This window comes from Myxocyprinus asiaticus, chromosome 32 (assembly GCF_019703515.2).
Source record: "Myxocyprinus asiaticus isolate MX2 ecotype Aquarium Trade chromosome 32, UBuf_Myxa_2, whole genome shotgun sequence".
Classification (NCBI taxonomy): Eukaryota; Metazoa; Chordata; class Actinopteri; order Cypriniformes; family Catostomidae; genus Myxocyprinus; species Myxocyprinus asiaticus.
In genome coordinates this window covers 21,319,395-21,346,690 of record NC_059375.1, presented here as the reverse complement: position 1 = coordinate 21,346,690, position 27,296 = coordinate 21,319,395, and the positions used below count along the sequence as shown (strand labels likewise).

General features: G+C 39.2%; 1 protein-coding gene and 1 pseudogene across 2 annotated transcripts; both read left to right on the top strand.

The window, feature by feature from the left end:
• The first annotated feature begins 4,807 nt into the window (after positions 1-4,807).
• On the top strand, positions 4,808-6,562 carry LOC127423200 (monocarboxylate transporter 3-like; annotated as a pseudogene).
• Positions 6,563-7,971: 1,409 nt separating this feature from the next.
• Positions 7,972-15,286, top strand: LOC127423382 (28 kDa heat- and acid-stable phosphoprotein-like). 2 transcript variants are annotated; one of them, XM_051667635.1, is made up of 6 exons: positions 7,972-8,204; positions 8,578-8,660; positions 9,731-9,799; positions 9,966-10,087; positions 10,218-10,369; positions 14,124-15,286. In XM_051667635.1, the coding sequence occupies exons 1-6, from the start codon at positions 8,192-8,194 to the stop codon at positions 14,156-14,158; spliced, it is 474 nt and encodes a 157-aa protein (XP_051523595.1). In that variant the 5' UTR covers positions 7,972-8,191; the 3' UTR covers positions 14,159-15,286. The 2 variants fall into 2 exon arrangements, with proteins under 2 accessions (XP_051523595.1, XP_051523594.1); XM_051667634.1 differs by having other exon boundaries at positions 7,973-8,204; positions 9,963-10,087.
• The last annotated feature ends 12,010 nt before the right edge of the window (positions 15,287-27,296 follow it).

Genomic DNA, 27,296 nt, shown 5'->3' with positions numbered 1-27,296 from the left:
TTGCAAATAGTACAGTATTCCATTACACTTTTCATATAATATAACTCCCCCAAGTACATCTCAGTTAAACAGACATTGCATATTTCCTTATTTCTAATTCAATAAAAGAACACATATCATATTAGTTTTCTCTACAAAACGCCAGTATATTCAGCAGTGTAATGTTTTTGGATGATGCGTTGTTCAAGAGGCCTTTATCACACTTCCACATTCACAGAGCAGAAGCTTCACTTAGTAACGCAAAACAACTTCCGCTGCAGTCTGTTTCAATGACAGTGCCCACAGCAGGAAATATTATGGACTATTTTATGTACAGTTTATCTCAAATACTTAATCTAAACAGACCTACCTCATTGTACAATCATTACTCAGGGATGAAGTAAAGAAAAACTGTGTCATGTTTTATTATTTTAAACAGGATGTGTGTTAGCAGGGAACACTTCACAGAATAAGTAACTTTTTTTATTGGAGGAATGCAAGAATATAGTACAAACAAGAGTACATTTACACATTAAAGAGCATTAGATCAAGATAGGGGTATACAGTATGTCACAAAAAACATATTCAGAGTAAAGAATATACAGAGTGTTTGCGATGACAATGATCACATTGCTTTCATGTACTTTTTATAATCTCCATGTATGATACAAGATCCATTTAAAATATTCAAATGAAGAAACATATCCATCCCAGATTCCAGTACAGAAAATAACTGGTTTAATAGTTGTATATATGAAGTTATATCCTCATGGTTTGAGGACGATGATTGGGGAAGCGTCCACTTGCAAGTCGCGACCAAATGCAATGTAAATATAACAAAGATGAAAATGTCCCAGGGTCTACAACTGTATTACATTTACAAACGGGAGAAGAGCAAGCTGCAATAGTGAAAACAATGACATTAACACTTAAACTCTGTCTCTTCGGACTTGAATGGGCATTAAAGGTTATTAGTAGGAGAGCTGAGAAAAGGAACGAGGTGTACCAGAAGGTTTATTTAGTACATTATCCTTCAAAATGCACAGTGCAATGGGGCTTGGTTGAAAACAGACTTGGGAGTACATTATGTGTCTGTATACAAAGAAGGCCATGTAGCCCTCTACAGCTTCTTGAAGGGGGTTTCTGTGTCATGTCACAAGACAGGTAAGACATTTATTTGTATTTTGAGTGGTGTAAAAAATATTTAAAATTGCACTCAAGTAGATGTCCTGATATTTCATTCATATCTATGAAGATTTTTGTTCTAGGTAATTGAGGAGCATCAGGACTTTTGTCCACTTTCCCTTACCACTCGTTTGAGTGGCATCATAAATAGTAATATACAGATATTTCATTTAGAGTCTGTGCAAAGCTTTTGCATAACAAGAAACTTCCAGACTAATTCTAGAGATACAGTAAAACACTGCATAGTTATGGAAAATAATATGAAATTAATAGGTTTGTGCAGCACTACACATTGGCTGGATACTATTTCAGGCAAAGAAGTAGAGTAAAAAACAACATAGTATTATGGTTATGACTAACAACAACTATCAGGGATTCACATTATATTTCTCAGGGAAAAATACATGTAAGATAACAATTAAGGAAAATCAGTTCAAGTTTAACTACACAAATAAACAGGCTTCCTTTAAAAGTCCCTAGTGGAATCTAGATTGCTCAGACTTCTGGTTACCAGGCATTCTGAATCAGTTTATATTACAGTGATGCACAAATTATGCATAACAGAACCTTTTAAAAGGAAAACAAACAACCCCACAGAATTTTATCCACACCCTGAACGAGTTCCTTACTTATTGTACAAACAATGCATCCTTTTTAAATCAGTCATTCCATTCTATATATTTTTCTTTATGATGCAACATGCAAGTATAAAATACGAGGTGTTACGAGTGACTTACCACTTGAGAACAGTGATAGCATAGTTAAGTCAGTTGTAACTAGTCATTTGATTTTATGGCCTATAAAACTTTTAAAAACGTGTGTTTCGATTAGTATAGATACAAGATGATCAGTTTGCTCAATATGATACATTATATACATAATAGTAGCACTTCATATCTAAAGTAAACTAACAAATTCCCTGCTGAAAAGACAAGCATTGCTGGTCACCATCTTATGTTGTATTTTGGATGCTGGTGTCTCCACCAGGCTTCTTAACTATAGACCAGGGATCAGCAACCTATGGCACGCCTGCTAGCATTGGCACCTGGAGGGGTAATCACTGGCACGCCAGCAATGGCGAGAGAGAAGTAGACTATTTATATAAATTCTGCACCTGCATTCCAATCTACATCTTGATAATCCTTCCTCATGATCAGACCGTGTTTTCATGAGCTGAATGGGAGGCTAAACAAAAAGTTAAAATGTGACTGCATTATACCTAACAGACTTGTGCAGCGCGGGCAAACCATTCACGCATCACAAGCTGGCAGAGCTTCACTTTCAGTTAATCGCGTGAGTAAACACGCTGCTTTGATTCGGTCAGGCTGTGCAGATGACAGCCTATATTCTGTGTTTCATTTGTTTCTTTTTGCTTTCAGAACAGCACGTGATTTAGTAAAGAAAACACCACTATTAATTCTTGAGATTTCCAACCTGGCATACAGGTACACCCTCCTTAAACCATAGTTACACTCAAAATTACATTAAACCATTAAAAGAGAAGAGAAAAAATAAACCCACATTGTGTGGTTCAAAAATATTTTGAAGTCTATTCAAAATATAAATTAATCCTGGAAATAAAGTTTTAGGATTTCGCGGCACATCCAATGGTACTGTCAAAAAGGTTGCGACCCCTGCTATAGACTGTAGTTGGTCAACCATCTTCACCAGCTAGATTTTGCTGGTGAAAAGCATGGCTATGTTGGTCCACCAGCATGACCAGCACTAAACAGCTTAGACCACCATGGAAATTGCATGCTTGTTCAGTTGGTCTTTAAAACAGGGTTAGTACACTGGGATGAAATATAAAAGTAGAGTGACAATCACTTAAAGAGTTAGCTGTCCTATGAATGTTCTTCCTGGCAGTAAAAATAGCATTTTTTGCGTTTAAGTGCTAACTTTCTTTTTTTTCTGCATGTTCAACGTACATAATTAAAATGAACTAAAGCAAAACAATTCTAGAACATGTTCTGACAACTTGCTTTCATTGTGTTACTGTATATCCATTTACATTTGAAAAATGGAAGTTTATTTAATTCATTTGCGTTGGGATTACATGAATACTTTTTGTGGTGTTAATGTAGCTTTGATGAAACTGGACAGGGGATTTCCTTTTTTCCAGCATGCTTTACATGGGACTCAATAGTGAGAGTAAATGTTAAAATTAAGTGTTATTTTATGTGTTTTGTACAAGATGAGTATAAAGGTAGATACTTCTCAGTGTTTAATGTAATGGTATGTTGAAATTTAGAAAAGTTTCTGTTGTGTTGGAGTTTTGGGGGTTACCATTATAGTGAAGAGTGGAGCTTGAGCTTACGATGAGGACAGGTATATGTCGCACGTGGAATTGACTGCTACCTGCTTTGAGCAATTGCTGTGCTAACCGTAGCATACTTACAACCAGCATGTATTAAGCATGCTAACAATTGCTTTCACTATTTAGCACATAAAAAAATAAGAGATTTACATTGACACATCTAATTTTGTTGGGTTTACCCAATTCAGCTAGGTTCTTTCTACAAGAAGTGTTGAGATTACATAGTAATTTTAAGTTAAGAAAACTTATTTCAAACACATGGAACCACTGTCCATGATTTAATTAAGTTCAGCAAAAGAGAGATTTTTTGAGTGCACGTTAAAGGAAAAGTTCACCCAAAAATGAAAGTTCTCTCATCATTTACTCATCCTCATGCCATCCCAGATGTGTATCACTTTATTTCTTCTGCTGAACACAAACTAAGATTTTTAGAAGAATATCTCAGCTCTGTAGGTCCATTAAATGCAAGTGAATGGTGATCAGGCATTTGAAGCTCCAAAAAGCACATAAAGGAACACATAAAAGTAATCCATAACACTCCAGTGGTTTTAATCAATGTCTTCTGAAGCGATCCAGTTGGTTTTGGGTGAGAACAGACTAAAATATAACTCCTTTTTCACTGTACATCTTGCCAGCAGTCTCCTTGGAGTTCATGATTTCAAGCCCAATTACACTTCCTGTTGTGCCATCGAGCGCTCTGGGCATGAGTCAAGCAGTGGGAAGTGTAATCGAGCTTGAAATCATGATCGTAAAAATCACGAAATCATAAAATACACTCTGTTTCAAAAGTATAGTCGTAAGACGTAAAAAAATATTTGTGTTAGCGTGATTTTAGTGTGATAAAATCACTTACAAACTTTTTTTTTTTTAATAACATTTTAGCCAATTTTACAAATTTGTTGCCATGACAATGTCAACAAACCATAAAATGACTGACAATTGACAATTTAAACAACTTTACAGCTCAAATAACATGAGTTTAAAAAAAATATTGATTTAAGTGCTTTTATTAAATAATAAGCTTTCTATTTCTGCCTTTAAACCCTCCAAAAATTGGCCCCATTCACTTCCATTGTAAAGAAAAGGAGGGACAAATAAAATTAAAATAAAAAATATTTTTTGTGGTAATCAACATTATGCCACAAATGCTGTCGATTGAACTTAACTTGTATTGAACCCAGAATATTAAACAAATATCTTAAATATTCCTTTAAGATATTTGTCATCCAGCTTTCCTCTAAGAAAGTGTGTTTTGATTCCACATAGTATAAGTATAAGCATAGGCCAGCAGAAGTATTTGCTGGCCTAACATCATCATAAGCCACTATGGGAATTAATGTAGAGGAGAGAGAGACAGTACGTCCCCCAGATGGTGGCTGGGCTGTTCTGCTGGGTGGGTTTGTCATCACTGGCATCTCGTATGCCTTCCCGAAAGCTGTTAGTGTTTATTTCAAAGAACTGATGTGGAACTTTGTGGATACAGTGACAATGCCTGGATTTCATCCATCATGTTAGCCATGCTCTATAGCTCAGGTAAGACACAGTAAATTGATTGCCATCAGATTTTTCAAAGCCTTAAACATTAAAATGTGGATACCAGCCTTCATTTCCATTTAGCATAGAAAAGATCAAATAACATAATTTAATTCAGGTCCAGTCTCCAGCATCATTTTTAATAAGTTTGGATGCCACCCAGTCATGCTAGATGGTGGATTGCTAGCCTCAGGAGGAATGATAGGTGACTCTTTTACTACTAACATTATTCAGCTTTACCTCACTGCATGTTGTCATCATAGGTGATTAAAAGACATATACTGTATGTACTGATATTGCTATACAAGCTATAAACACAAAAATGCTAACATCTGCAAGATTAAATGTTAATGTAGTTGCTTCGATTTTATGAAAAATAATAAACAGCATCACAAGAAAATGACAAAACAGACTATGCTTTTCCCTCTTGAAAGGTCTTGGTCTGGCCTTGAACTTCCAACCATCATTGATTATGCTGAGGTCTTATTTTGACAAAAGCAGACCACTGGCCAATGGACTTGCTGCAGCAGGAAGCCAAGTATTTGTCAGCTCTTTCTCCATTAGGGCAAGTGCTGCTGAAATGTTATGGATGGAGAGGAGGCTTTCTCATCATAGGTGGTCTTCAGCTGAACTGTTGCACCTGCGGAGCTGTTATGAGACCCCTGAAATGTAAACAAAGGAAAACGATAGCCAAAGGAGAGACCTACTCCCAAGAGCTCAAAGAAATGCTGCCTTCTGAGGCTGGACAAATGAGAAACATTAGTGAACATCATAATGCCAAAAAGCCAAGGAAAAAGAAGCTTTTGGACTTTAGTGTACTTTGTGACAGAGGCAATTATCTATATCATTGCAAAATGTATAGTTGTCCTTGGCCTGTTCCAACTATTCTCTTAGTCAGCTATCCTAAGGATCAAGCAGTGCCTGACCAGGATGCTGCCTTTCTGTTACCTATTATAGAATTTATTGACATCTTTGCTCATCCCACATGAGGCATTTTGGCTGGTTTAAAATGGATACAACCCAAGATACCTTATTTCTTCAGCCTGGCCTTGCTCTTCAGTGGCCTAACAGATATTTTAGTTTGTTCAGCCACAAGCACAGATTAAATGGGGTTAGTTATCTTCTGTGTGTTCTTGGGGCTCTCGTGTGGCATGGAGGGTACTTTGCAATTTGAAGTGCTGATGGGTATTGTGGGGAAAAGCGTTTTTTTCCAGTGCACTTGGCCTTGTGCTCCTCATTGAGGCAGTGGCTGTGCTGATTGGACCTCCCTCTGCTGGTATGGAAGTTAACATAAATGTAAAATTATTAATGTAAAATTAATAATAGTTTTCCTTTGTGTTCTTTTTCTCTACAGGTTTTTTCATGGTTGCTTACAAGACCTAAGAACTGATTTTTTACATGGCTGGCGGAGAACTGATCACTGCTGGAATAGTTCTTGCTCTTGCATCATTCTGCTGCATTAAGCAAAAGAAAAGCAAAGACTCATCTCAGATACATCATGCTGAAGTGGCAAATGATCATGTTAATCATGAAACAGATCAAGTGTAAAAGATAAAGAGTGGAGAGAGTTCCTTTGTTAGAGTGTGAAATTTATGCTCAGTTAAAGATGCACTCGACAATTAAATAAGATTTAAAGAAATCAATTGTAATTTTGCAATGTATGCATAAAATTATAACCACTCACATCAGTAACCTTATAAAAGCTATTTTATTCTACATGGGGGCTGCCATGTTAATGTAACCTATACTGCTTAACCCGTTCTGAGCGCGATTCGAACCGGTGTCTCTGTCATGAGAAGTGGGTGCACTAACGAAGAGGCTAAAGGCTACAACCTCTATAGCATTAGTCGCTAGTGTGCATCTTGAGGCCAGGGGAGTGAGATATACACACTGCACAGCTACCTACCAGCTGGCTACAGTTACATTAGGATCACATGACCAGCTGAATACTACTCACTTTGTCTCAGTAACTGCCCTGTTATTGGAAACTTTCATTTGTGTATTTAATATAATCATGGCTGACTGTCAAAAAGTACATTTCTACAATGGCATCTGAAACGGAAAACTATTAATTTTGAAATGATGCTGCAACCAAGCCGCTAGGTGTCAGTGTAAGTCTAAGATGACACAAAGACTAAACTTACTGAGTGCACCTTTACATGTGGTTTGTTTAATTATTTGTATTATTAACGTTAGTGCCTCATATGATAAAACTCTCTAGAATTACACAAAATAATGCCATACTCATACCAAAAGCACTTTCGAAATTACTAAGATCTAAACTATCTATTTGTATACTGCAAAAGTCACGTTATATTAGATTTATGCATATGTTTTATATAGAATACAGTCTATTTGTGAATACACTAAATAAATTGGTCTACGATATGAGAAACCTAATAAAATATATTAATATTACAGCACACAACACTGGCTTGCTGTCTCTGTCGTAAAAACAAGTTCTAATTTTGATTGGTCAAACCAGCATTTGCTAATCAACTGTAAATGCGATTGGCTGCATTTTTCCCAAGGTGGTACCTTCAATGTTAGCAAAACATAGCGTAACGCGGCAGTACACTGGAGAGGAGACCAGAGGCCGTTCTATTTTAATGGATGTTAATGGAGGAGATGCTTTAGTTTCTTGAATAAACTGCTTTTGTGAGGAAACAGCTCATTACTTAGTTAATTGACCGCAATTTTGCTTATCTTCAATGTAAACAATCCTTTTTGAGTGAACTATGTGTGGAGTTTACTATGATAAAATTGCTGTTTTATAAGAGAAGTCACGGGTAATTTTGCGATAGCTATGTGTCAGTTTACGACTGTCCCCGCTCATTTGCATGGTATCCGTAAACGGTGATTTACTGTCGTAACACGATAGTTGACCGTCACGTTCTCTCCTATGGCAGAACTGCGGAAGTAAAAAATTCAGTATAAAAGATCTCTGTTTTAGCTCATAAAGTCTTGTGACGTCATTCACAGGAAGCTGTAAAGTACTGCTTTCAACGGGATTAAACTGAGCTGACAGCGTTGCTTCATATTTTTCACATTAAAAAAGCTCAGTTTTTAGAAGTTGACAGAACACCAAACAGATATTCATTCCATACTGATATCTTCGATTTTACGACCAGAAATTATCCGTTTCCTTCGAGGTTTTTCATCGTCTCAGTTACCACAATGCCGCGAGGAGGTGAGTATCGCGCGGCTGGCGCGTGCTAATCAACCTTTACCATCATCCCGTCAGATTCACCAGATAAATAAACAACTTTCATAGTTTATTAGGACATATAAATTGACGTGATTTCCAGGCACTCAATGATATCTTTTAGTAGCCACATTGTCTCTTTAATAGATACATTGTTACTGAAGCGTGGAAGCTAGTGCGAGCTCGTGCTATGCTTGACCAGTGCCGCCACATTTGACTGTCGAGTAATTTCTCTGCTTTTACTGTAGACTCTTACTGTTCAGTTATGTAATTAGCAGGTTAAAAGGCTTCGTCGACTTTAACAATATTTCTAAAGTTTATTGTGTGTGTTCATTTTACGTTGTCCACCACATCTCAGGCAAAAAGAGCCACAAGGGCCGCGGAAAGCAGTTCAGCAATCCCGAAGAAATTGACCGACAGATGAAAGCTCAGAGGGAACTGGTGAGTGTACTGGTGCCTTCAGTCAGGGGGTTTCAAACCTTTTGATGCCAAGGACCCCAAATTATCACAACCAACTTGCGTAAAATTTTTTTTTTTTGTGTGATCTTATAAAGACGATTTAAATAGTACGCTTTTACATTGTTATTATACCAAAGTCAAAATAAATTAAAATATTATCTGTTGGGATGCACCAATGTATTGGACAATTATTGACCAAATTAAAAACACTGGCTATAACCATTGATTTAAACCGCCAATATCAACCAAAGTTTTTTTTTTTCAGAGTTTTTATGCTTATGATTGCATGAGCATGAAAATGCTGATATGAAAAATTGATAGTTTATTTTCAATTAATTATGTAAATGTATTGCATTGTATTGACTTTTTAAACATTTCTCTGTGTAATATAAAGAAATACCTACCAAAATAAATGAAATCCAAAAAAGTCAATCATGTCAAAAATAATTCATAATCTGAATTTGCGGTGTTATATCATAATATGTTAAATGTGGATTTAATTCTTTAGAACTGCACAAACAGAAGTGAAAAAAAAAAAAAAAAAACTTTCTCACATGAATCGTCATGGTACACTTTTTCATTACTCTCTTAAATTGTCTTGTCATGTGTTCAACAGATTCAATCCATGTTCAATGCAAATTATGTATTGTTGGAACAATAAAATTCATTTGTTGTTCTATGTACATTTTAAAGCATAATTCCTAAGCAAAACAGTGATCAGTTGACAAAAGATGAGCAAATAGCAAAATATCGGAATCTGACTATAATTTTTAGTTAAATTTAGTTAAAATGGTCATATCGGTGCATCTCTAATTATCTGGAAAATATTTAGCTTACTTTGTACTATGTTGACAGCATTTTTTTTTTTCTACCTAATAATTGAGTAATGTTAAATGTATATACCTAAAGAGAAACATATTGATTAAACTGAAATGGCAATAATGGCAAATTCAACATATATATGAACTCCCTACCTTAGGTGGTTTAGTTTACTTTGCATAATGAAAAGTTCTTCTCTGAAGTGCGATTCCTTTCTTTTGTCTGGGTTGTAGGAAGCAAATGATGGGGTTGAACGTGAAAGTGCATCCGGATCTGAAGAGGAGAGCAGCAGTGACGATGAAGTATGAGGTTCTAATTAAATTCGAATACAGCAAAAGAAATGTTCTAATAACTGATTTAATATGATGGTGAAGGTTCTACAAGGGGTGAGAGGAATACTGTCTTATATAACATGCTATTTCAAACTCTCACTATTTTGATGAGTTACATTTTCTTCTCTTAAAGCAGCCAAAAAGGAAAGGTGTGGAGGGATTAATTGAAATTGAGAATCCGAATCGGGTCTCCCAGAAGAGCAAGAAGGTCACTGAAGTTGATGTCAGTGCACCCAAAGAGCTCTCTCGTCGGGAAAGGTATGTGGGGCAGCATAATAACCTCAGATTATTAACGTGAAGTCATATAAACTTGAAGATAATTTTAGATTATGTCATTGATTTTGTGTCTTTGTTTCTCGGGTTTATATACATGCGTTTCTCTCTGTAGGGAAGAGATTGAAAAGCAGAAAGCTAAGGAGCGCTACATGAAGCTGCATCTGGAGGGGAAGACTGATCAAGCCAGGGCTGATCTTGCCAGATTGGCCATTATCAAAAAGCAGAGGGAGGACGCTGCAAAAAAGAGAGATGAGCTAAGAAAAGGTGACCCCCCCCCCTTTTATTTTTTTTATTGTTTTTTATTTTTCAAGAGATCGATGATGCGTCACTGTAGCTTAAGGCTGTCTACAATGAAGTGTCATAGCTGCACATCATCTCAATCTTCACTAGTAATCACAAACATGGACCAATCAACTTTAAGCTCACGCTAGACTTCAGTAACTGTAAAATGGACAACAAATTTATAGGGGTGTAACGATTCACGCATCTCACGGTTTGGTTCACGATTCTTTAAGCTTGAATCAAAGAAAAGTTAAGATTAAAAGTTTTTTTTATTATTACTTTAAAGACATATGCAAAACAGTTCCTTTCCTTTAAAATGTAGCTTAAAGTGCTGTTCTTAAAAGTGTTAAATGATCCATCAGAGATGTACCGGGACTAAAAATCAGCCCAGAACAGGTCAATGGTGAGACCAAATGGAGATATTGCCTAATAATTCCGTATTTTCAGTAAGCAGAATTATGTAAGCTGCTTACTCACTAGCTATGTTTCGATCAATGTTTTTTTTATGCACATTTTGGGATATTGCATAAAAACTGCTGAATGGAATAATGCATTATTAGGCAATGCGGCGCTTGACGCTGGCGTTGAACGGAGTGCTGACACCTTGACTCAACTCGTGAAATGCGCTTTTCAATGACGAAAGGACATTATTGAAACTCAAAAACTTTTAGGCTATTGTTGTCTTTTCTGATAAAAGTCATGCCCAGCAGTTTAAATACTGTAGGAAAATGATACAGTAGATCTGCTTTGTTCTTATAATGCTTAACCATTCTACTGAAGTCAGTAGTTTTGACATGCAAATTTTAATAAAGGAGAAGGTATGGATGTTATTGGTACTCATTATTCACCTATTATTAGACAATTATTGCTGTCTTTTTGGATGAAAAGTCATGCCCGGCAGTTCACAAACTGAACATAAATGATAGATCTTCTTTGTTCTTATATTGCTTATATACTATAAAGTTTCTCTTGGCAGATTTCGGTCGTAAACATCTCAAAACGATTCAGTGACTCACTCACTGCACATAAGACGCACATTTGTCATCACCCAGTGGCATCTCCAGAAGTGGTCATTAAACTAATCAATAAATGAAACTGAACAAATTTGTGAAACAGAAGCAAGCCACACTAAAATAGTCTTTATTTTTGCAGCTAATTGTACACAATTGTGCAGATCATTTTCTATACTTGAATCATTAAAATAGCTTAAGTTGGTGTTTTTAGCTTATTCTTTAAAAAATAACCCTGGAAAACCTCTGTGGATCAGTAATTATCTCACCTTTTTTGACCCTCATGAGTTATAAACTTTAGATAATGACAGTCGGACCACTGATTTTTTTTTTTTTTTATTTATTTATTTTTTATTTATTAAAAAATAAATAAATAATTCACGCTGGGTTGGTAGCATGGTAATTCTGCCTTAATACCTCAGGATGTAAATTAATTTTCAATAATTCAACGATCAGAGTCAGCTTATACTGCAGTTACCACATGTAGTATTCGTAAGTCGCAGTATCTAGTCATAAAAATGGCTTTAGCAATAAAACGCAGAATGTCATGGAATATGACGTATTTGGATGAAAATTAATGTTTGAATGTACAATTAATCAAATTAGTATTATGATATTTCCTAGTGTGATAAACTAAAGTCTCTGATTTAATTGAATAAATAAATAATCTGCAAGTGACGTGCGCTTCAAAATGAATGTGTAGAGATGGCCGCTTATACACTGAAAACACCATCATGATCATCACGTGCAGTCTTGCGTGTGAAATGACAGACAGGGCACTCTGAAGTGTGCAGCATATACAGATGTATTTAATTAAATCAAAGCTTTACGGGGATTAATAATCACACTGGGCCATGGAGCAAACTGCTTTTGTGGAGGTGAGAGACTACAGTCAAAAACACACACAAACGACAAAATAAAAGCTTGATTTAAATGGACGCATGTGTTTTTGCTTAAATATTACACATGTTGGGCACAAAAAAAAGCCTGGTGGTGTCTCTAGCAGTGACTATGTGGCTTATGTTAATGTACCACAGGCACCCTCTTCCTGCTCAACAAATATCTCCCTCCACCTCAGCTCCCCTAAATCACGCTGCTGGTGTTCGCGAAATACTGGACTTGAATTGTAAAGCACTATACCTGCCGATATTAGTTGATGGTACCGTTCACGGCAATGGCTAGATACAGTGTTTTGCAGGACACGTGCTTCTGTTTCCCCTGTTGTACGTTCGGTATCGCTGAGAGATGCTGTCTTCACCTTGCGTCTTACATGTCTTTGATTTACATCTTTTTACAGTGCTGTGAAAGTTTGTTGTTTTTTGTAATTATGCATTAAACTAAATTTGCCATGAAAATAACCGTTGGTGCTGACATGGCATTTAATTTCCATTCATCCGTCTATCCATCAAATTATTTTGATGTGGATTTTGTAGTTACTGCATTTTCGCATCAAGTTTTCTCTGAATTTTAGCATATGAGCTAAACTCATCTGTCACAGGACAGATCATAGTCTAAAAGATCTGATTTCAGTCAATTTTGCCTTTTGAAGGGCAGTATAATTGCTAATTATGTTTCTATTTAACCAATTAATCAGAAAAGTCAAAGAGAAATAATCATAATTATTTAATATATAATTACTTATTTAAGCAGTTCCTATCTTTTGTTCAAATTTTAGGTTCTTAATCTTATGTTATTGGTCTCCCCATCTAATATATTTCCTTCAACTCCATCCTCATATTCTTCCTTGATAGTATTTCTCTCCACTCCATCCTTGCATTCATGTGTACTCTGATTTGTCCTTGTAATTTGCTTCAAGGCTGGAAGTCTATTGCTGTATTTTATTTCTTAATAATGAAGGTAGTATACCAATAATAAGGTTGTCAGAACCCGCTTCAATCTTAGTACAATGTTAATCAGTTTATTTCAAAAGGTTATATTTTTAATATGGGGAATAAGTGTAAAATATAGGTGTAATGGGCCTTATGATCTTAACAATTATGCCATGTTACGCCAATTACAGACATGAAAATAAGTTGTATGAGTCGTAGGATGTTGCGCATATTGGAAAGAACAGACACTAAAATATATATATATATAAAAATTTTTTTTGTTTTTTTTTAAAAATTTTTTTAAAGAAAAAAAGCTTCCCATCTCAATGATTTTTGAACCGCAGTGTATAGTGCCACGATAAACCGTTACACCCCTACTAATTTTGTATCCAGTATCACCAACGGGACTTCATTATTATAAACATTTACATAATGTAGAATTATCATGTTAGTACTGCTGCCACTGTGTATGTTTAAATTACTAGATCGGAGGCCAGAACAATCATGAGTTGGTTTTGATGTATTGGGAGTTATTTAAACAGATGTGAATACTATAGACAGCTATGCATTTTATTCTGTATATGATATTTAAGTAGACTAATTTTATTTCAGATGATCTAGGAAATTAAAAGGCTGAAATCGCTCTGTAGCACGTCAAAAATAGAAATGGGGAATTTCAAGTGTAGACTGTGTCTAATTATGATTTTTGACATTCGTGCTGCTCGCGTCCAGTGTAGAAATTATATAGTTTCCTATTTGATTCAATGTGTACATGTTGTTAGGAATGTTTTATCACTTTAAAATAAGACTGATTATGCCAGTTAACTCTAACTATGTATTAATTACACTGGTAATGGCTGCTTGATTGTGAACAAGCCTTTTTCTAATCTTTTTCAGAAAAAGACGCAGAAGATACAAAGTCAAAACGCTAGCCCAGCCACCATCCTGCAGGACAGGGCTTTTCTGGGGAGGGAGGGAGGGAAGGGGCAATTTAGAGGAAACGGCTCAGGGGTATACATACATGTCATCCTTCCATTCCTCAAGGGTTGGAGGGGGATTTGGACATTTACACAAAGTGAATCGTGAAGGGGTGTATGGTGTTGAAGCGTGTTGGCTTATTGTTTTTCAGCACTGCCAGGCTTCTCTCACTGTATCCCTCCTTTGACACACTCACTGTGCTCAGACTCTAAAGCTGCTGGAGTTTACTCTTAATTTCTGCATTTCTGTGATGTTATCACCATTACGTTAGATTGGGATATTATGGAAGAGGTATGGTTGCAGGTGTACTGACATGGATTGTTCTGTTCTGCAGCAGGAAATAAACTGTGTGGACCAGGTTATAGTGAGGAACAGTCAAACACTAACCAGACATTTAGCATGTATAGAATGACATCAGACCTTGTTCTGACCTAAATTATGTTCACCTTTTGTGGCTTCATTCTGTAGGTGCAAAACAATACAGCTGTTTTCATTCAGAGTTTAATGGTAGGTTTTTGTTTTGTGTCTTGGTGTAATCAGGGCATGTTAAGTTTGCTGTGACCTAATGCTGCAGATTACATCCTCATTTAAAATGTCAATGTTTTTAAGTATGTAAAAATGCAAAACAATACATACTCAGTGCAAGGCAATAGTATCAATAGACCAGTATTAAAGTAGCTGCATCGGCACACCCGAGTTGTTGCATGTGCTTTATGAATGACTGGACAGAGTGTTAACCACGTAACTACAATGCCCTGTTTCTCAGGAGTTTTATATTTCTCTTGAAATGGGACCATCATTTTCTTTGCCAACTGGTGTATTTTCATAGTGTTTTGAAATGTTTTTTGCTTTAGCTCACTGCTGGGTCCTGACTTGCCTTGACCATTTAGGAAAGCAATATTACCTTGATGATGATGATGGTGCAACAGCTTTTTCAGCTCTTAAACAATTATTTACAGTGTTTTAACATTTGCAAAGCATACACCAATACTGAAATTAATATTTACATGGGGTAATAATAGGAATGGAATTGCTTATTTGAAATTTTGTTGTATACAAATAAATGCATTGGTAAATGAAAAGTCTCGGCTGTCACTCTTTTATTGCTCCAAGAGGGCAAAGATACAGTGTGTATAGAAAATCATCATACCCCTTTGGAATAGTGTTTAGGGTCATTGTCATGCTGAAAGGTGCACCACCTGCCCATCTTCAGTTGTCAAGTAGAGGGCCACATATTTTCCTCAAGAATGTGGGTGTACATGGCAGCATCCATTTTCCCTGCAATCCTGACCAATTGCCCAGTCCCTGCTGGAGAGATACACCTCCACAATATAATGGTGCCATCACTATGCTTCACAGTAGGTATGGTATGTTCTGGGTGGTGTGCTGTGTTTGGTTTTCTCCAAATATAGCGCTTGGAGTTCAGTCCAAAAAGTTACATTTTTGTCTCATCTGACCATAAAACCTGCCATAACTCATCTGATTCTGTTTTTTGTTGTTTTATTTCACAAAGTGCAAATGAGACTTAGTGTGACACTTTTTCATAAGAGTTCTTTTTTTCCACCCTGCCACGTAGGCCAGCTTTATGTAAAGCTTGGGAGATTGTTTTCGCATGCACAGACCGATAAATCTCAGCTATAAGGGCATGTAAATTCTTCAAAATTGCCTTTGACCCCTTGATAGCTTCCCTGGTCAAAATCCTCCTGGCACGGTCATCCAGTTTGGAGGGATGGCATGTTCTAGGCAAGGTTTTAGTGGTGCCATGCACTTTCAACCTCTTAATGCTCAGGATGGCACTCAAAGAGAAAGTTAAAGCATTTGAAAACTTTTTTTTTTTTTTTAACCTTCTCCAAACCTGTGCCTTTCCACAATTTTATCACAGAGCCTTTTTGAAAGGACCTTTCCAACCATGGTGAATTCTTGAATTCATTACCATGCACTACGAGGGAATGGAATCCTCATGGAACAGCCGGTTTTATTCTGAAATAATAAAAACCACTACAAATGATGTCAGGTGGTGGCCATTTAGCCAGGTATGTGATCTGAAAGGTGATTGGTTGCACCTGTTTGTAATGGTATCCAAACCAGGTATTGTACTAGGGCTGAGTTCGGAATGGCATACACCAGTACTACTTTTACTATTTCTGCCATAGACGTGTGTGTATGTATATATATATATATAATTTTTTTTTTTTTTTTTTTTACATGTTTTCACATTGATGTTGAAGATTAAAATGTGTAAATATAGCTGAAAAAGGTTAGATGGAATTTAATTAAATTTCCAGGGTGTAATGTGACAAATTAAAAGGATATTGACAAGGTATGATGACTTTCTATAGACACTGCATATACTGATTTCGCGTTAATGAAATAAGAAACTTTCAGCTGTGTCCTATAGATGGCAATGTTTAACAACGATCACGGACGAAGTTTAGCGGTAGTTGAAATGTGATTACTGCTTGGAGGGGGATTAAATAGACATTCTTTCGTGTAGGGCTGAAGCCAGCTATGCGTTTACACAGGAAAAGTGTATTATTTTCTAGCATTATGTACTACATTTATTGCTCCTACAGTAAAACCATGGTAATTAGATTCTAACAATCACTGTCATCAAAAGAAAATGCATTTAAATCACAAAGATTATTAAAGTAATATTTTTGTAAGGGTGTATTATTTCCACCTCATGGCACATTTTCATGAGACATTCCACTGGTTCCATATCTGTCAGGTTGTAGGGATGAGGCCAGAGAGAGGATCCAAATGCAGAACTTTAATTTGAACAAAAGAAGAGGATACAACAAATGAGGTAAACCTACAAAGGTAACAAAAACTTAGCAGTATGCAGGCAACTAACACTCTATACAAACAAGAATCGACCAAGGTACAAAGAACATGAGGGTGTGTGTGTGTATATATATACAGTGGTGTGAAAAAGTGTTTGCCCCCTTCCTGATTTCTTATTTTTTTGCATGTTTGTCACACTTAAATGTTTCAGATCATCAAACAAGTTTAAATATTAGTCAAAGATAACACAAGTAAACACAAAATGCAGTTTTTAAATGAAGGATGTTATTATTAAGGGAAAACAAAATCCAAAACTACATGGCCCTGTGTGAAAAAGTGTTTGCCCCACCTGTTAAAACATAACTTAACTGTGATTTATCACACCTGAGTTCAGTTTCTCTAGCCACACCCAGGCCTGATTACTGCCACACCTGTTCTCAATCAAGAAATCACTTAAATAGGACCTGCCTGACAATGTGAAGTAGACCAAAAGATCTTCAAAAGCTAGACATCATGCCGAGATCCAAAGAAATTCAGGAACAAATGAGAAAGAAAGTAATTGAGATCTATCAGTCTGGAAAAGGTTATAAAGCCATTTCTAAAGTTTTGGGACTCCAGAGAACCACAGTGAGAGCCATTATCCACAAATGGCGAAAACATGGAACAGTGGTGAACCTTCCCAGGAGTGGCCGGCCGACCAAAATTACCCCAAGAGCGCAGCGACGACTCATCCAAGAGGTCACAAAAGATCCCACAACAACATCCAAAGAACTGCAGGCCTCACTTGCCTCAGTTAAGGTCAGTGTTCATGACTCCACCATAAGAAAGAGACTGGGCAAAAATGGCCTGCATGGCAGAGTTCCAAGACGAAAACCACTGCTGAGCAAAAAGAACATTGAGGCTCGTCTCATTTTTGTCAGAAAACATCTTGATGATCCCCAAGACTTTTGGGAAAATACTCTGTGGACTGACGAGACAAAAGTTGAACTTTTTGGAAGGTGTGTGTCCCATTACATCTGGCGTAAAAGTAACTCTGCATTTCAGAAAAAGAACATCATACCAACAGTAAAATATGGTGGTGGTAGTGTGATGGTCTGGGGCTGTTTTGCTGCTTCAGGACCTGGAAGACTTGCTGTGATAAATGGAACCATGAATTCTGCTGTCTACCAAAAAATCCTGAAGGAGAATGTCCGGCCATCTGTTCGTGACCTCAAGCTGAAGCGAACTTGGGTTCTGCAGCAGGACAATGATCCAAAACACACCAGCAAGTCCACCTCTGAATGGCTGAAGAAAAACAAAATGAAGACTTTGGAGTGGCCTAGTCAAAGTCCTGACCTGAATCCTATTGAGATGCTATGGGATGACCTTAAAAAGGCAGTTCATGCTCAAACCCTCCAATGTGGCTGAATTACAACAATTCTGCAAAGATGAGTGGGCCAAAATTCCTCCACAGCGCTGTAAAAGACTCATTGCAAGTTATCGCAAATGCTTGATTGCAGTTGTTGCTGCTAAGGGTGGCCCAACCAGTTATTAGGTTTAGGGGGCAATCACCTTTTCACACAGGGCCATGTAGGTTTGAATTTTGTTTTCCCTTAATAATAACAACCTTCATTTAAAAACTGCATTTTGTGTTTACTTGTGTTATCTTTGACTCATATTTAAACTTGTTTGATGATCTGAAACATTTAAGTGTGACAAACATGCAAAAAAAGAAATCAGGATATATATATATATATATATATATATATATATATATATATATATATATATACTAACAAGGTAAATGAGACACATCTGGGAAGCAATCAGGGAAGGGAAGGGAAGGGGTGGGGGTAAACAAGAATGACGTTAAAGGGCAGCTCCTGAAGCCCAATAAAAAGGAAAGACAATGAAGCAGAGCCCGGAGACAGGCATAGATCAGGGGACCAGGGCGGAGCCAGTGGCCAGGGAAGTGGCTCCAGGAATGGAGTAGGTTCTGGTGGTTTGGGTAGCGGCTCCAGGAAGGAAGCTGGGTCCAGCGGTTTGGGTGGTAGCTCCAGGAAGGGAGCGGGGAGTGGGCCAGCGGCCTGGGAGGTGGCTCCAGGAAGGGAGCGGTGTCCGGCAGCCTGGGGAGAGTTGGTGGAATTCCTGGATACCAGGATGAAATTGGTGGAGGATCAGAAGACTAGGACGGAATTGGCAGAAGTTCAAGGGGCAGAGCCGCAGGAGGCGGAGGCTCAGGGGGCGGAACCACTGAAGGTAGAGACTTGGAGGGCAGAGCTGCCAGAGATGGAGGCTCAGGAGACGGAGCTGCAGGATGCAATAGCTCAGTGGGTGGATCCACAGGAGGCGGAGCCACAGGAGGCTCAGGAGTCATAGTGGGCGGAGCCTCAGCAGGAAGAGCGGCTGGATGATGAGCGGTTGGAGCCACTGGAGTCTCAGGAGGAGGAGCGTGCGGAGCCGCTGGAACTAGGGGCAGAGGGGCCTCTGTTGAGGGGGTCTCCGGAACCACCGGAGCTAGGTGCAAAGGTGCCTCCATCGAGGGGGTCTCCCAGACCACCGGAGCTGAGAGCAGAATGTCAGCCTTCAAGATTTCAGAGATCAAATCTTGAAGAGACAGACGATTGCAGTCCAAAGAGACCAGCTTCCATTGAGTCCAAACAAGAACATAGCTCTGAGGGATCTCTCATTCCAGTTCAATTGGGAGGACAGATTCCAGAATTTGAGGCAGTACTCCACCACAGGAGTGGACCCTTGGGAAAGTCTCTCAGTAAGTTCTGCTGGATCCATTTTGCGGCTGGTTCTTCTGTCGGTTTTTGTGTAGGGATGAGGCCAGAGAGAGGATCCAAATATAGAACTTTCATTTGAACAAAAGAAGAGGATACAACGAAGGAGGTAAACGTACAAAGAAGAAGGTAACAAAAACTCAACAACAGTATGCTGGCAACTAACACTCTATAGCAGACCTGGCAATTTACCGCCCACGGGCCGGATCCGGCCCTCCACATGGTTTAATGTGGCCTGCAGCTCATTTATCCTAAAAGCGTTTTTTTCATTGGATATTTCAGTTATCTTGCATTGGGACCTAACGTGCCTCCACAAGCGTTTAACATGCTCAGGGTTGCCAGATAAGAGACGCAATACCCCCAATTTGAGATTTATATTTGCGCAAATTGGAAATATTCTGCCTAATGTTATACTCTTTTGCGCAATCTGGCAACCATGCACGCGAGTGCGCCCTTTCTAGCTCTTGCTTTCCCCTTTGAACAAACTTAGCGATCTCTAGTGCAATATTCTGCTCAAGGAAAAATGTTATATGGCCACTCTGAGTCCATTCTTGAGGCTGCTTGTGATGTTTGGTGCTACTAAGTTGGCAGGTAAACCTTCTCAGTGATGAAATTAAATATAAAATTAGATCTCGGCATCGACACATGGAGGGGTAATCATTGACACGTGAGCAAAAGCAAGCGAGAGACAAATATGTATTTTTTATTTGTGCAGTTTAGAAATGTTGAAGACCCCTCACACCTGTATGTTAATCTAACTCTTGCAGTAATCATTTATCATAGTCATACAGCCTGTTTTCTTCAGTTGTGTGTTGAATGAAAAGTCAAACCATTGACGAGACCTGCATCATGACCCTTTTAGCATGTAAACGGGTAATGTTTTGAGAATAAAATAAGTAAACTCGCCCGCTTTGCGACAAACATGAAAAGTTATATAATTTTTTATTATTATTATTAAAACAGACCCCTGATGTAGAGAGTGTTAAATTGAATAATAAATTAACAGGGGAGTAGAGATGGTAAAATAAATAATTTATAATAAGCTCAGCCTTTATTTAGTTTTTAAATGTCTGATAGAAAAGTATCTACCTTTGTAGAGCAATACAACATTTTAGGCAATTGCAGAATAGTCCCATTAGTCACATATACACTTCAGAAAATGGAGTACACAACTATTTCTGGGCTTAAAAGATACAAAAAACAATTCAGTGTGGAACATTGTATCTCAAAAGGAATACAATGTGGCCTCCTATGCACTACTTAAACCCAATGTGGCCCCTTTACCAAAATATTTGCCCACCCTTGCTTTATACAAACAAGAACCAACCAAGGTACAAAGAACATGAGGGTATATATATATACACACAGACTAACAAGGTAAATGAGACACATCTGGGAAGCAGTCAGGGAAGGAACCAGGAACAGATACACAACGAAGTAAAAAACAAAACTTCGAAGTAAGAGTCCTTGAGGGGAAAACACAAGAATGACGTGACAATATCATTGTCTTAACCACTGTTTCCTAAGCTTGCCTAGTTCTTTGCGAGAAGATGACACACCTTATGAGATATACAAATTATTTCCCCTTTCATCTCTCACATCCTGCTATTTGCACACACAAATAGTTTTTAAATGCTTGTAATGGGCTAGACACTTGTAAATGCCAACCAATTATGGTAAACTGCAGTGCAGCAGCATCCAATTGACACAGCATTGTACAATAATTGACAAATGTGTGTGAATATATTTTTTTGAATATAGGTATCATTTTACAAGAAGGTTGGATTTGTTAACATTAGTAAATGCATTAGGTATCATGAGCTAACAATGTATTTTTCTTGATTTTTATATTTACAACGGTTCATTGTTAGTTCATAATGCATTAACCAATGTTAACCTACACCACTTTACGTTTTTAAAATGAATTAGTAGCCTATTTGCTGAAATGAACATTAACCATGATTAATAAGTGCTGAAAAAGTCTTATTCATTGTTAGTTACTAATGTAGTTGATTAATGTTAAAAAATACAGTCATATTAAAAATGAAGAAATGCAAAAAGCAGTATACAAAAAGCATAAATATTAGAATGTATAAAGATTTTTTTCAAAAAGAGAACATTGTGAGCATTGTTGGCAGTAGAACTTGGATGTATACAGAGGAGTTTAATAGGGTAAGAAGAGGAACAAATTATATTTAACCCTTTAGTGCATACCGTAGGTCTTTAGTGACCCGGGACTTCATTCCACCCCCTGTGCCTCATCCATTTTTTTGTTGAGTTATGCACACACCTCTTTAATATTCCTCAACCTTTCTTGTCTGAATAGTGTGACAAAAAAGAAAAAGAAGAAAAAAGGGCAAAATTGCAATTGTTTTATAACTGCTTGCTTACCAAGAGTGTATAGGATCACTTAGACCCTGGATATGTAAATGTTTTTTTTATTGTATTTTTTTTTTTGCACTTCCATAAATCATATTTTTATGATTTAGCTTTACGGCGTGCATTCGTCATGTCATTGTTTTGACAACATTATACAACGTCACAACATTCATTTCCATCCAGAGTTGCATGAATCTTTGGCCGAGATCTTATATTGATGACGGGAGAGTCGAACCACTACGTAAAGTCTTCTCCAGCACATCCCAAAGACTTTCAATTTGGTTAAGGCCAGGACCCTGTGGTGGCTAATTCGTGTGTGAAAATGATTCCTCATGCTCCCTGAACCACTCTTTCACAATTTAAGCCTGATGAATCTTGTCACTGTCATCCTGGAATATGCCCGTGCCGTCAGGGAACAAAAAATCCATTGATGGGATAACCTGGTCATTCAGTACGTTCAGGTAGTCAGCTGACTTCATTTTATTGCTGCATAACGTTGCTCAGCCTAGACCTGACCAATTGAAGCAACTCCAGATCATAACACTGCCTCCAGAGGCTTGTACAGTGGGCACTATGCATGACGGGTGCATCACTTCATGCGCTTCCCTTCTAACCCTGACACGCCCATCGCTTTGGAATAGGGTAAATCTGGACTCATTAGACCACATGACCTTTTTCCATTGCTCCACAGTCCAATCTTTATGCTCCCTAGCAAACTGAAGTCATTTTTTCCGATTAGCCTCACTAAAAAGTGGCTTTCTTGTGGCCACACAGCTGTTTAGTCCCAATCCTGTAAGTTCTCGTCACATTGTGGAAATGCTCTTACTTTCACTGTTAAACATAGCCGTGAGTTCTACTGTCGATTGTTTACGATATGACTTCAAGCGTTTTAGTGATCTTAAATCAAATCAAATCAAAATCAAATCACTTTTATTGTCACACAACCATATACACAAGTGCAATAGTGTGTGAAATTCTTGGGTGCAGTTCTGAGCAACATAGTATTCATGACAGTGATGGGACATATACCAATTTACAATAAACATCAGATTTACAACACAATTTAAAATCTAATATGCACATAATTACACATAACACAATATACAAATAATAACATACAATGTACAGTATACAATACATACAATATAGAATACACATTATACAGTAAAAAAGTATATATAGTATATATAAAATGTACAGTAGGTTGTATTGTACTGTATTGACATTCAGGCTGTCGTCAGTAAGTTGCCAGTGTGTTGTTAAGAGAGAATATAATATAATAATAATATAATTTATGACAGTCCGGTGTGAGATATAAGAGTAAGAGTAATAAAGTGCAGTGCTGATGTATTTTGATCGTGGGAGATCAAGAGTTCCAAAAGTCTGATTGCTTGGGGGAAGAAGCTATCATGAAGTCGGCTGATGCGGGTCCTGATGCTGCGATACCGCCTGCCTGATGGTAGCAGTGAGAACAGCCCATGGCCCGGGTGGCTGGAGTCTCTGATGATCCTCCGAGCTTTTTTCACACACCGCCTGGTATATATGTCCTGGAGGGAGGGAAGCTCACCTCCGATAATGTGTCTGGCAGTTCGCACCACCCTTTGCAGTGCTTTGCGGTTGTGGGCGGTGCTATTGCTGTACCAGGCGGAGATGCAGCCAGTCAGGATGCTCTCTACAGTGCAGGTGTAGAACCATGTGAGGATGTGGCGGTTCATTCCAAACTTCCTCAGCCATCTCAGGAAGAAGAGGCGCTGATGAGCCTTCTTCACAACGGCCTCAGTGTGGATGGACCATGTGAGTTTCTCAGTGATGTGGACACCCAGGAACTTGAAGCTGCTGACTCTCTCCACTGATGCTCCATTGATGGTGATGGGACTGTGTTCTCTATCTCTTCTGCTGAAGTCCACCACAAGCTCCTTTGTCTTACTGACATTGAGGGAGATGTTGTGCTCCTGACACCAGTGTGTCAGAGTGTGCACCTCCTCTCTGTAGGCTGTTTCATCATTGTCAGTGAACAGACCTACCACCGTCGTATCATCAGCAAACTTAATGATGGCATTGGAGCTGTGTGTTGCCACACAGTCATGTGTGTACAGGGACTACAGGAGTGGGCTGAGAACACAGCCCTGCGGGGCTCCAGTGTTGAGGGTCAGTGATGAGGAGATGTTGCTGCTCATTCTAACCACCTGGCGTCTGCTTGTCAGGAAGTCCAGGATCCAGCTGCGCAACGAGCTGTTTAAGCCCAGAGCCTGGAGTTTCTCATCAAGCTTGGAGGGCACTATGATGTTGAATGCTGAGCTGTAGTCTACAATTAACATTCTCACATAAGTGTTCTTTTTTCCAGGTGGGTGAGAGCAGTGTGTATTGTAGATGCGATGGCATCATCAGTGGAATGGTTGTTGTGGTAAGCAAACTGCAATGGGTCTAGTGATGGAGGGTGCACAGAGCAGATGTAATCTCTGATTAGTCTCTCAAAGCATTTGCTGATGATGGGGGTCAGAGCAACAAGATGCCAGTCATTTAAGCAAGTGATTTTGGATTGCTTTGGAACAGGCACAATGGTGGATGTTTTAAAGCATGTGGGGACTACAGACAAAGAGAGGGAAAGGTTGAAAATGTCCATAAAAATACCAGCCAGTTGGTTCGTGCACGCTCTGATGACGTGGCCCGGAACGCCGTCTGGACCTGCGGCTTTGCGGATATTCACCCGTCGGAAGGATCAGGTTACATCCGCTACAGAGACGGAGAGTGAACTAACCTCTGTAGCTTCGGCCACGAGAGCTCTCTCCGCGAGGGCGGTGTTATTTCCCTCGAAATGAGCATAAAAAGTATTTAGTTCATCCGGGAGAGAGGTAGCGGTGTTTACGGCTACCTCTCTTTTTATTCCCTTTAAAGTCCGTGATGATATTAATTCCCTGCCACATGCTTCTAGAGTTGGTGGTGTTGAACTGTCCTTCAATCTTGTTCCTGTACTGATGTTTTGCTGATCTGAAACTGGCTTGTTTATGCTCCTCCGTGTTCCCGCATCAAGTGCCACGCGAACATCGCTATTAATCCAAGGTTTCTGGTTCGGGTAGATCCGTATTGTTCTGGTCAGAATGACATCCTCTACGCACTTTCTGATGAAACAAGTTACGCTATCAGCGTAAAGCTCAATGTCGTCATCAGAGGCGGACCGGAACATCTCCCACTCTGCGTGATCAAAACAGTCTTGTAGCATAGAGTCTGATTGGTCCGACCAGCACTGGATCGTTCTGAGGGTGGGTGCTTCCTGTTTCAGTTTCTGCCTGTAAGCGGGCAGAAGCAGAATGGAAGAGTGGTCCGATTTACCAAATGGTGGGCGGGGGAGGGATTTGTAGCCATCCCGGAAGGGAGAGTAGCAATGGTCCAAAACCCAGTCCCCTCGTGTGTTAAAACTAATGTGTTGGTGGTATTTTGGAGTGACTGATTTGAAACTGGCTTTATTAAAGTCCCTGGTCACAATGAACGTGGCCTCAGGGTGCGCGGTTTCCTGCTTGCTTATAATCCCGTACAGTTCCTTGAGTTCCCGGTCTGTGTCGGCTTGTGGCAGGATGTACACATCAGTGATAATGACCGCTGTGAATTCCCTCGGTAGCCAGAATTGACACAGAAGCATGAGAAATTCCAGATCAGGAGAGCAGAAAGACTTGATAGAATGTACGTTCCTCTGATCACACCAGGATTTGTTGATCATAAAACATACACCACCACCTCTGCTTTTACCTGAGAGGTTTTTTGCTCTGTCCACTCGGTGCACGGAGAACCCCGCGGGTTCGATGGCTGAATCTGGAATCTCCGCAGACATCCAAGTTTCTGTAAGGCAGATAATGCAGCAGTCCCTCGTCTCTCGTTGGAAAAAGATCCGTGCTCTCAGCTCACAGAGCTTGTTGTCCAGAGACTGAACATTTGCCAGTAGAATACTGGGTAGCGGGGGTCGATTTGCATGATGTCTTACTCTGATGAGAACTACGGCTCTGTTTCCCTTTTTCCTTTTGCGTTTTCGCAGCCGGGCAGCCCAGACAAAGGGCTCCACTGGTGTGTTTGTAAACAGTCTTAATTCACGATCATTCAAGATTTTTTTCCGACCACATTTCTTCCATGAAGCTGACAGTTCACCACTATCCTTCCAGGTTTTAATAATGCGTTGGACAGTTCTTAACCCAATTCCAGTGATTTCAGCAATCTCCTTAGTTGTTTTCTTTGCTTGATGCAGGCCAACAGTTTGCTCCTTCTGAAACACAGTAACATTGTAACGAGTAAAGGATGGGCAAAGAGGAGGCGGGAACACAGCGGCCACATGTGGCTCTTTCTCTCTCCTTCCCGAACTGGTGCCTCTGGCTCGCCTTTATCCCCTGATTAGCCCGATTCAGGGCTGGGCATGTGTCCTCACGGCCCGGCCCTCCTCCTCGTCACACTCCTCCATCGGCCGGCTCAGGCCGGTGAAACCCCCGGCATGACGTACTCCCCTCCCTTCCGGGGAGTACGTCATGCCCTTCCATCCATCGGAGGAGTGGCTGAGGACTAGGCAACGGCGTGTCCGAGTTTTCTCTCTCTCTCCTCTCTCTGTCACTCCGCCTCGCACTTTCCCTCTCCCCTTTCCCTCCCCTCATCTTTCCCAGGGCTCCAGAAAGGTGGGGAAGACCTGCCGGCAGGCACGGCCAGAAGGGAAACGCCCCCCCTCCACGACAGCGCATCCCTCCTCCTTCCTGGGTTTCGGCACCAATGTAACGGGTAAAGGTGGGCAAGGAGGAGGCGGGAACCGGCTGAACAGTCAACATAAGTTTTAATAACATAAATTAACTCAAATCAACTTAAACACAAACACATAGACACACACACAGTGGTCGCATGTGGCTCTCTCTCTCAAACTGGCACCTCCAGCTCGTCTTTATCCCCCTCCCAGCTGATTAGCCCGATTCAGGGCTTGGCGTGTGTCCTCACAGCCCGGCCCCATCCTTCTTCTCGTCACAAACATCTTTTCCACGACTACGGGATACGTCTTCCGACATGGTTGTTTAAGAAATGAGAAGCTACACACTATATCAGTTAGGGTTAAAAGAACTGTTGCCAGCTGATAGATATTAATCACTGCAATAATGATCCAATCATAGGCTCTTAAGTATCTGCTTATTTAAATCCAAAC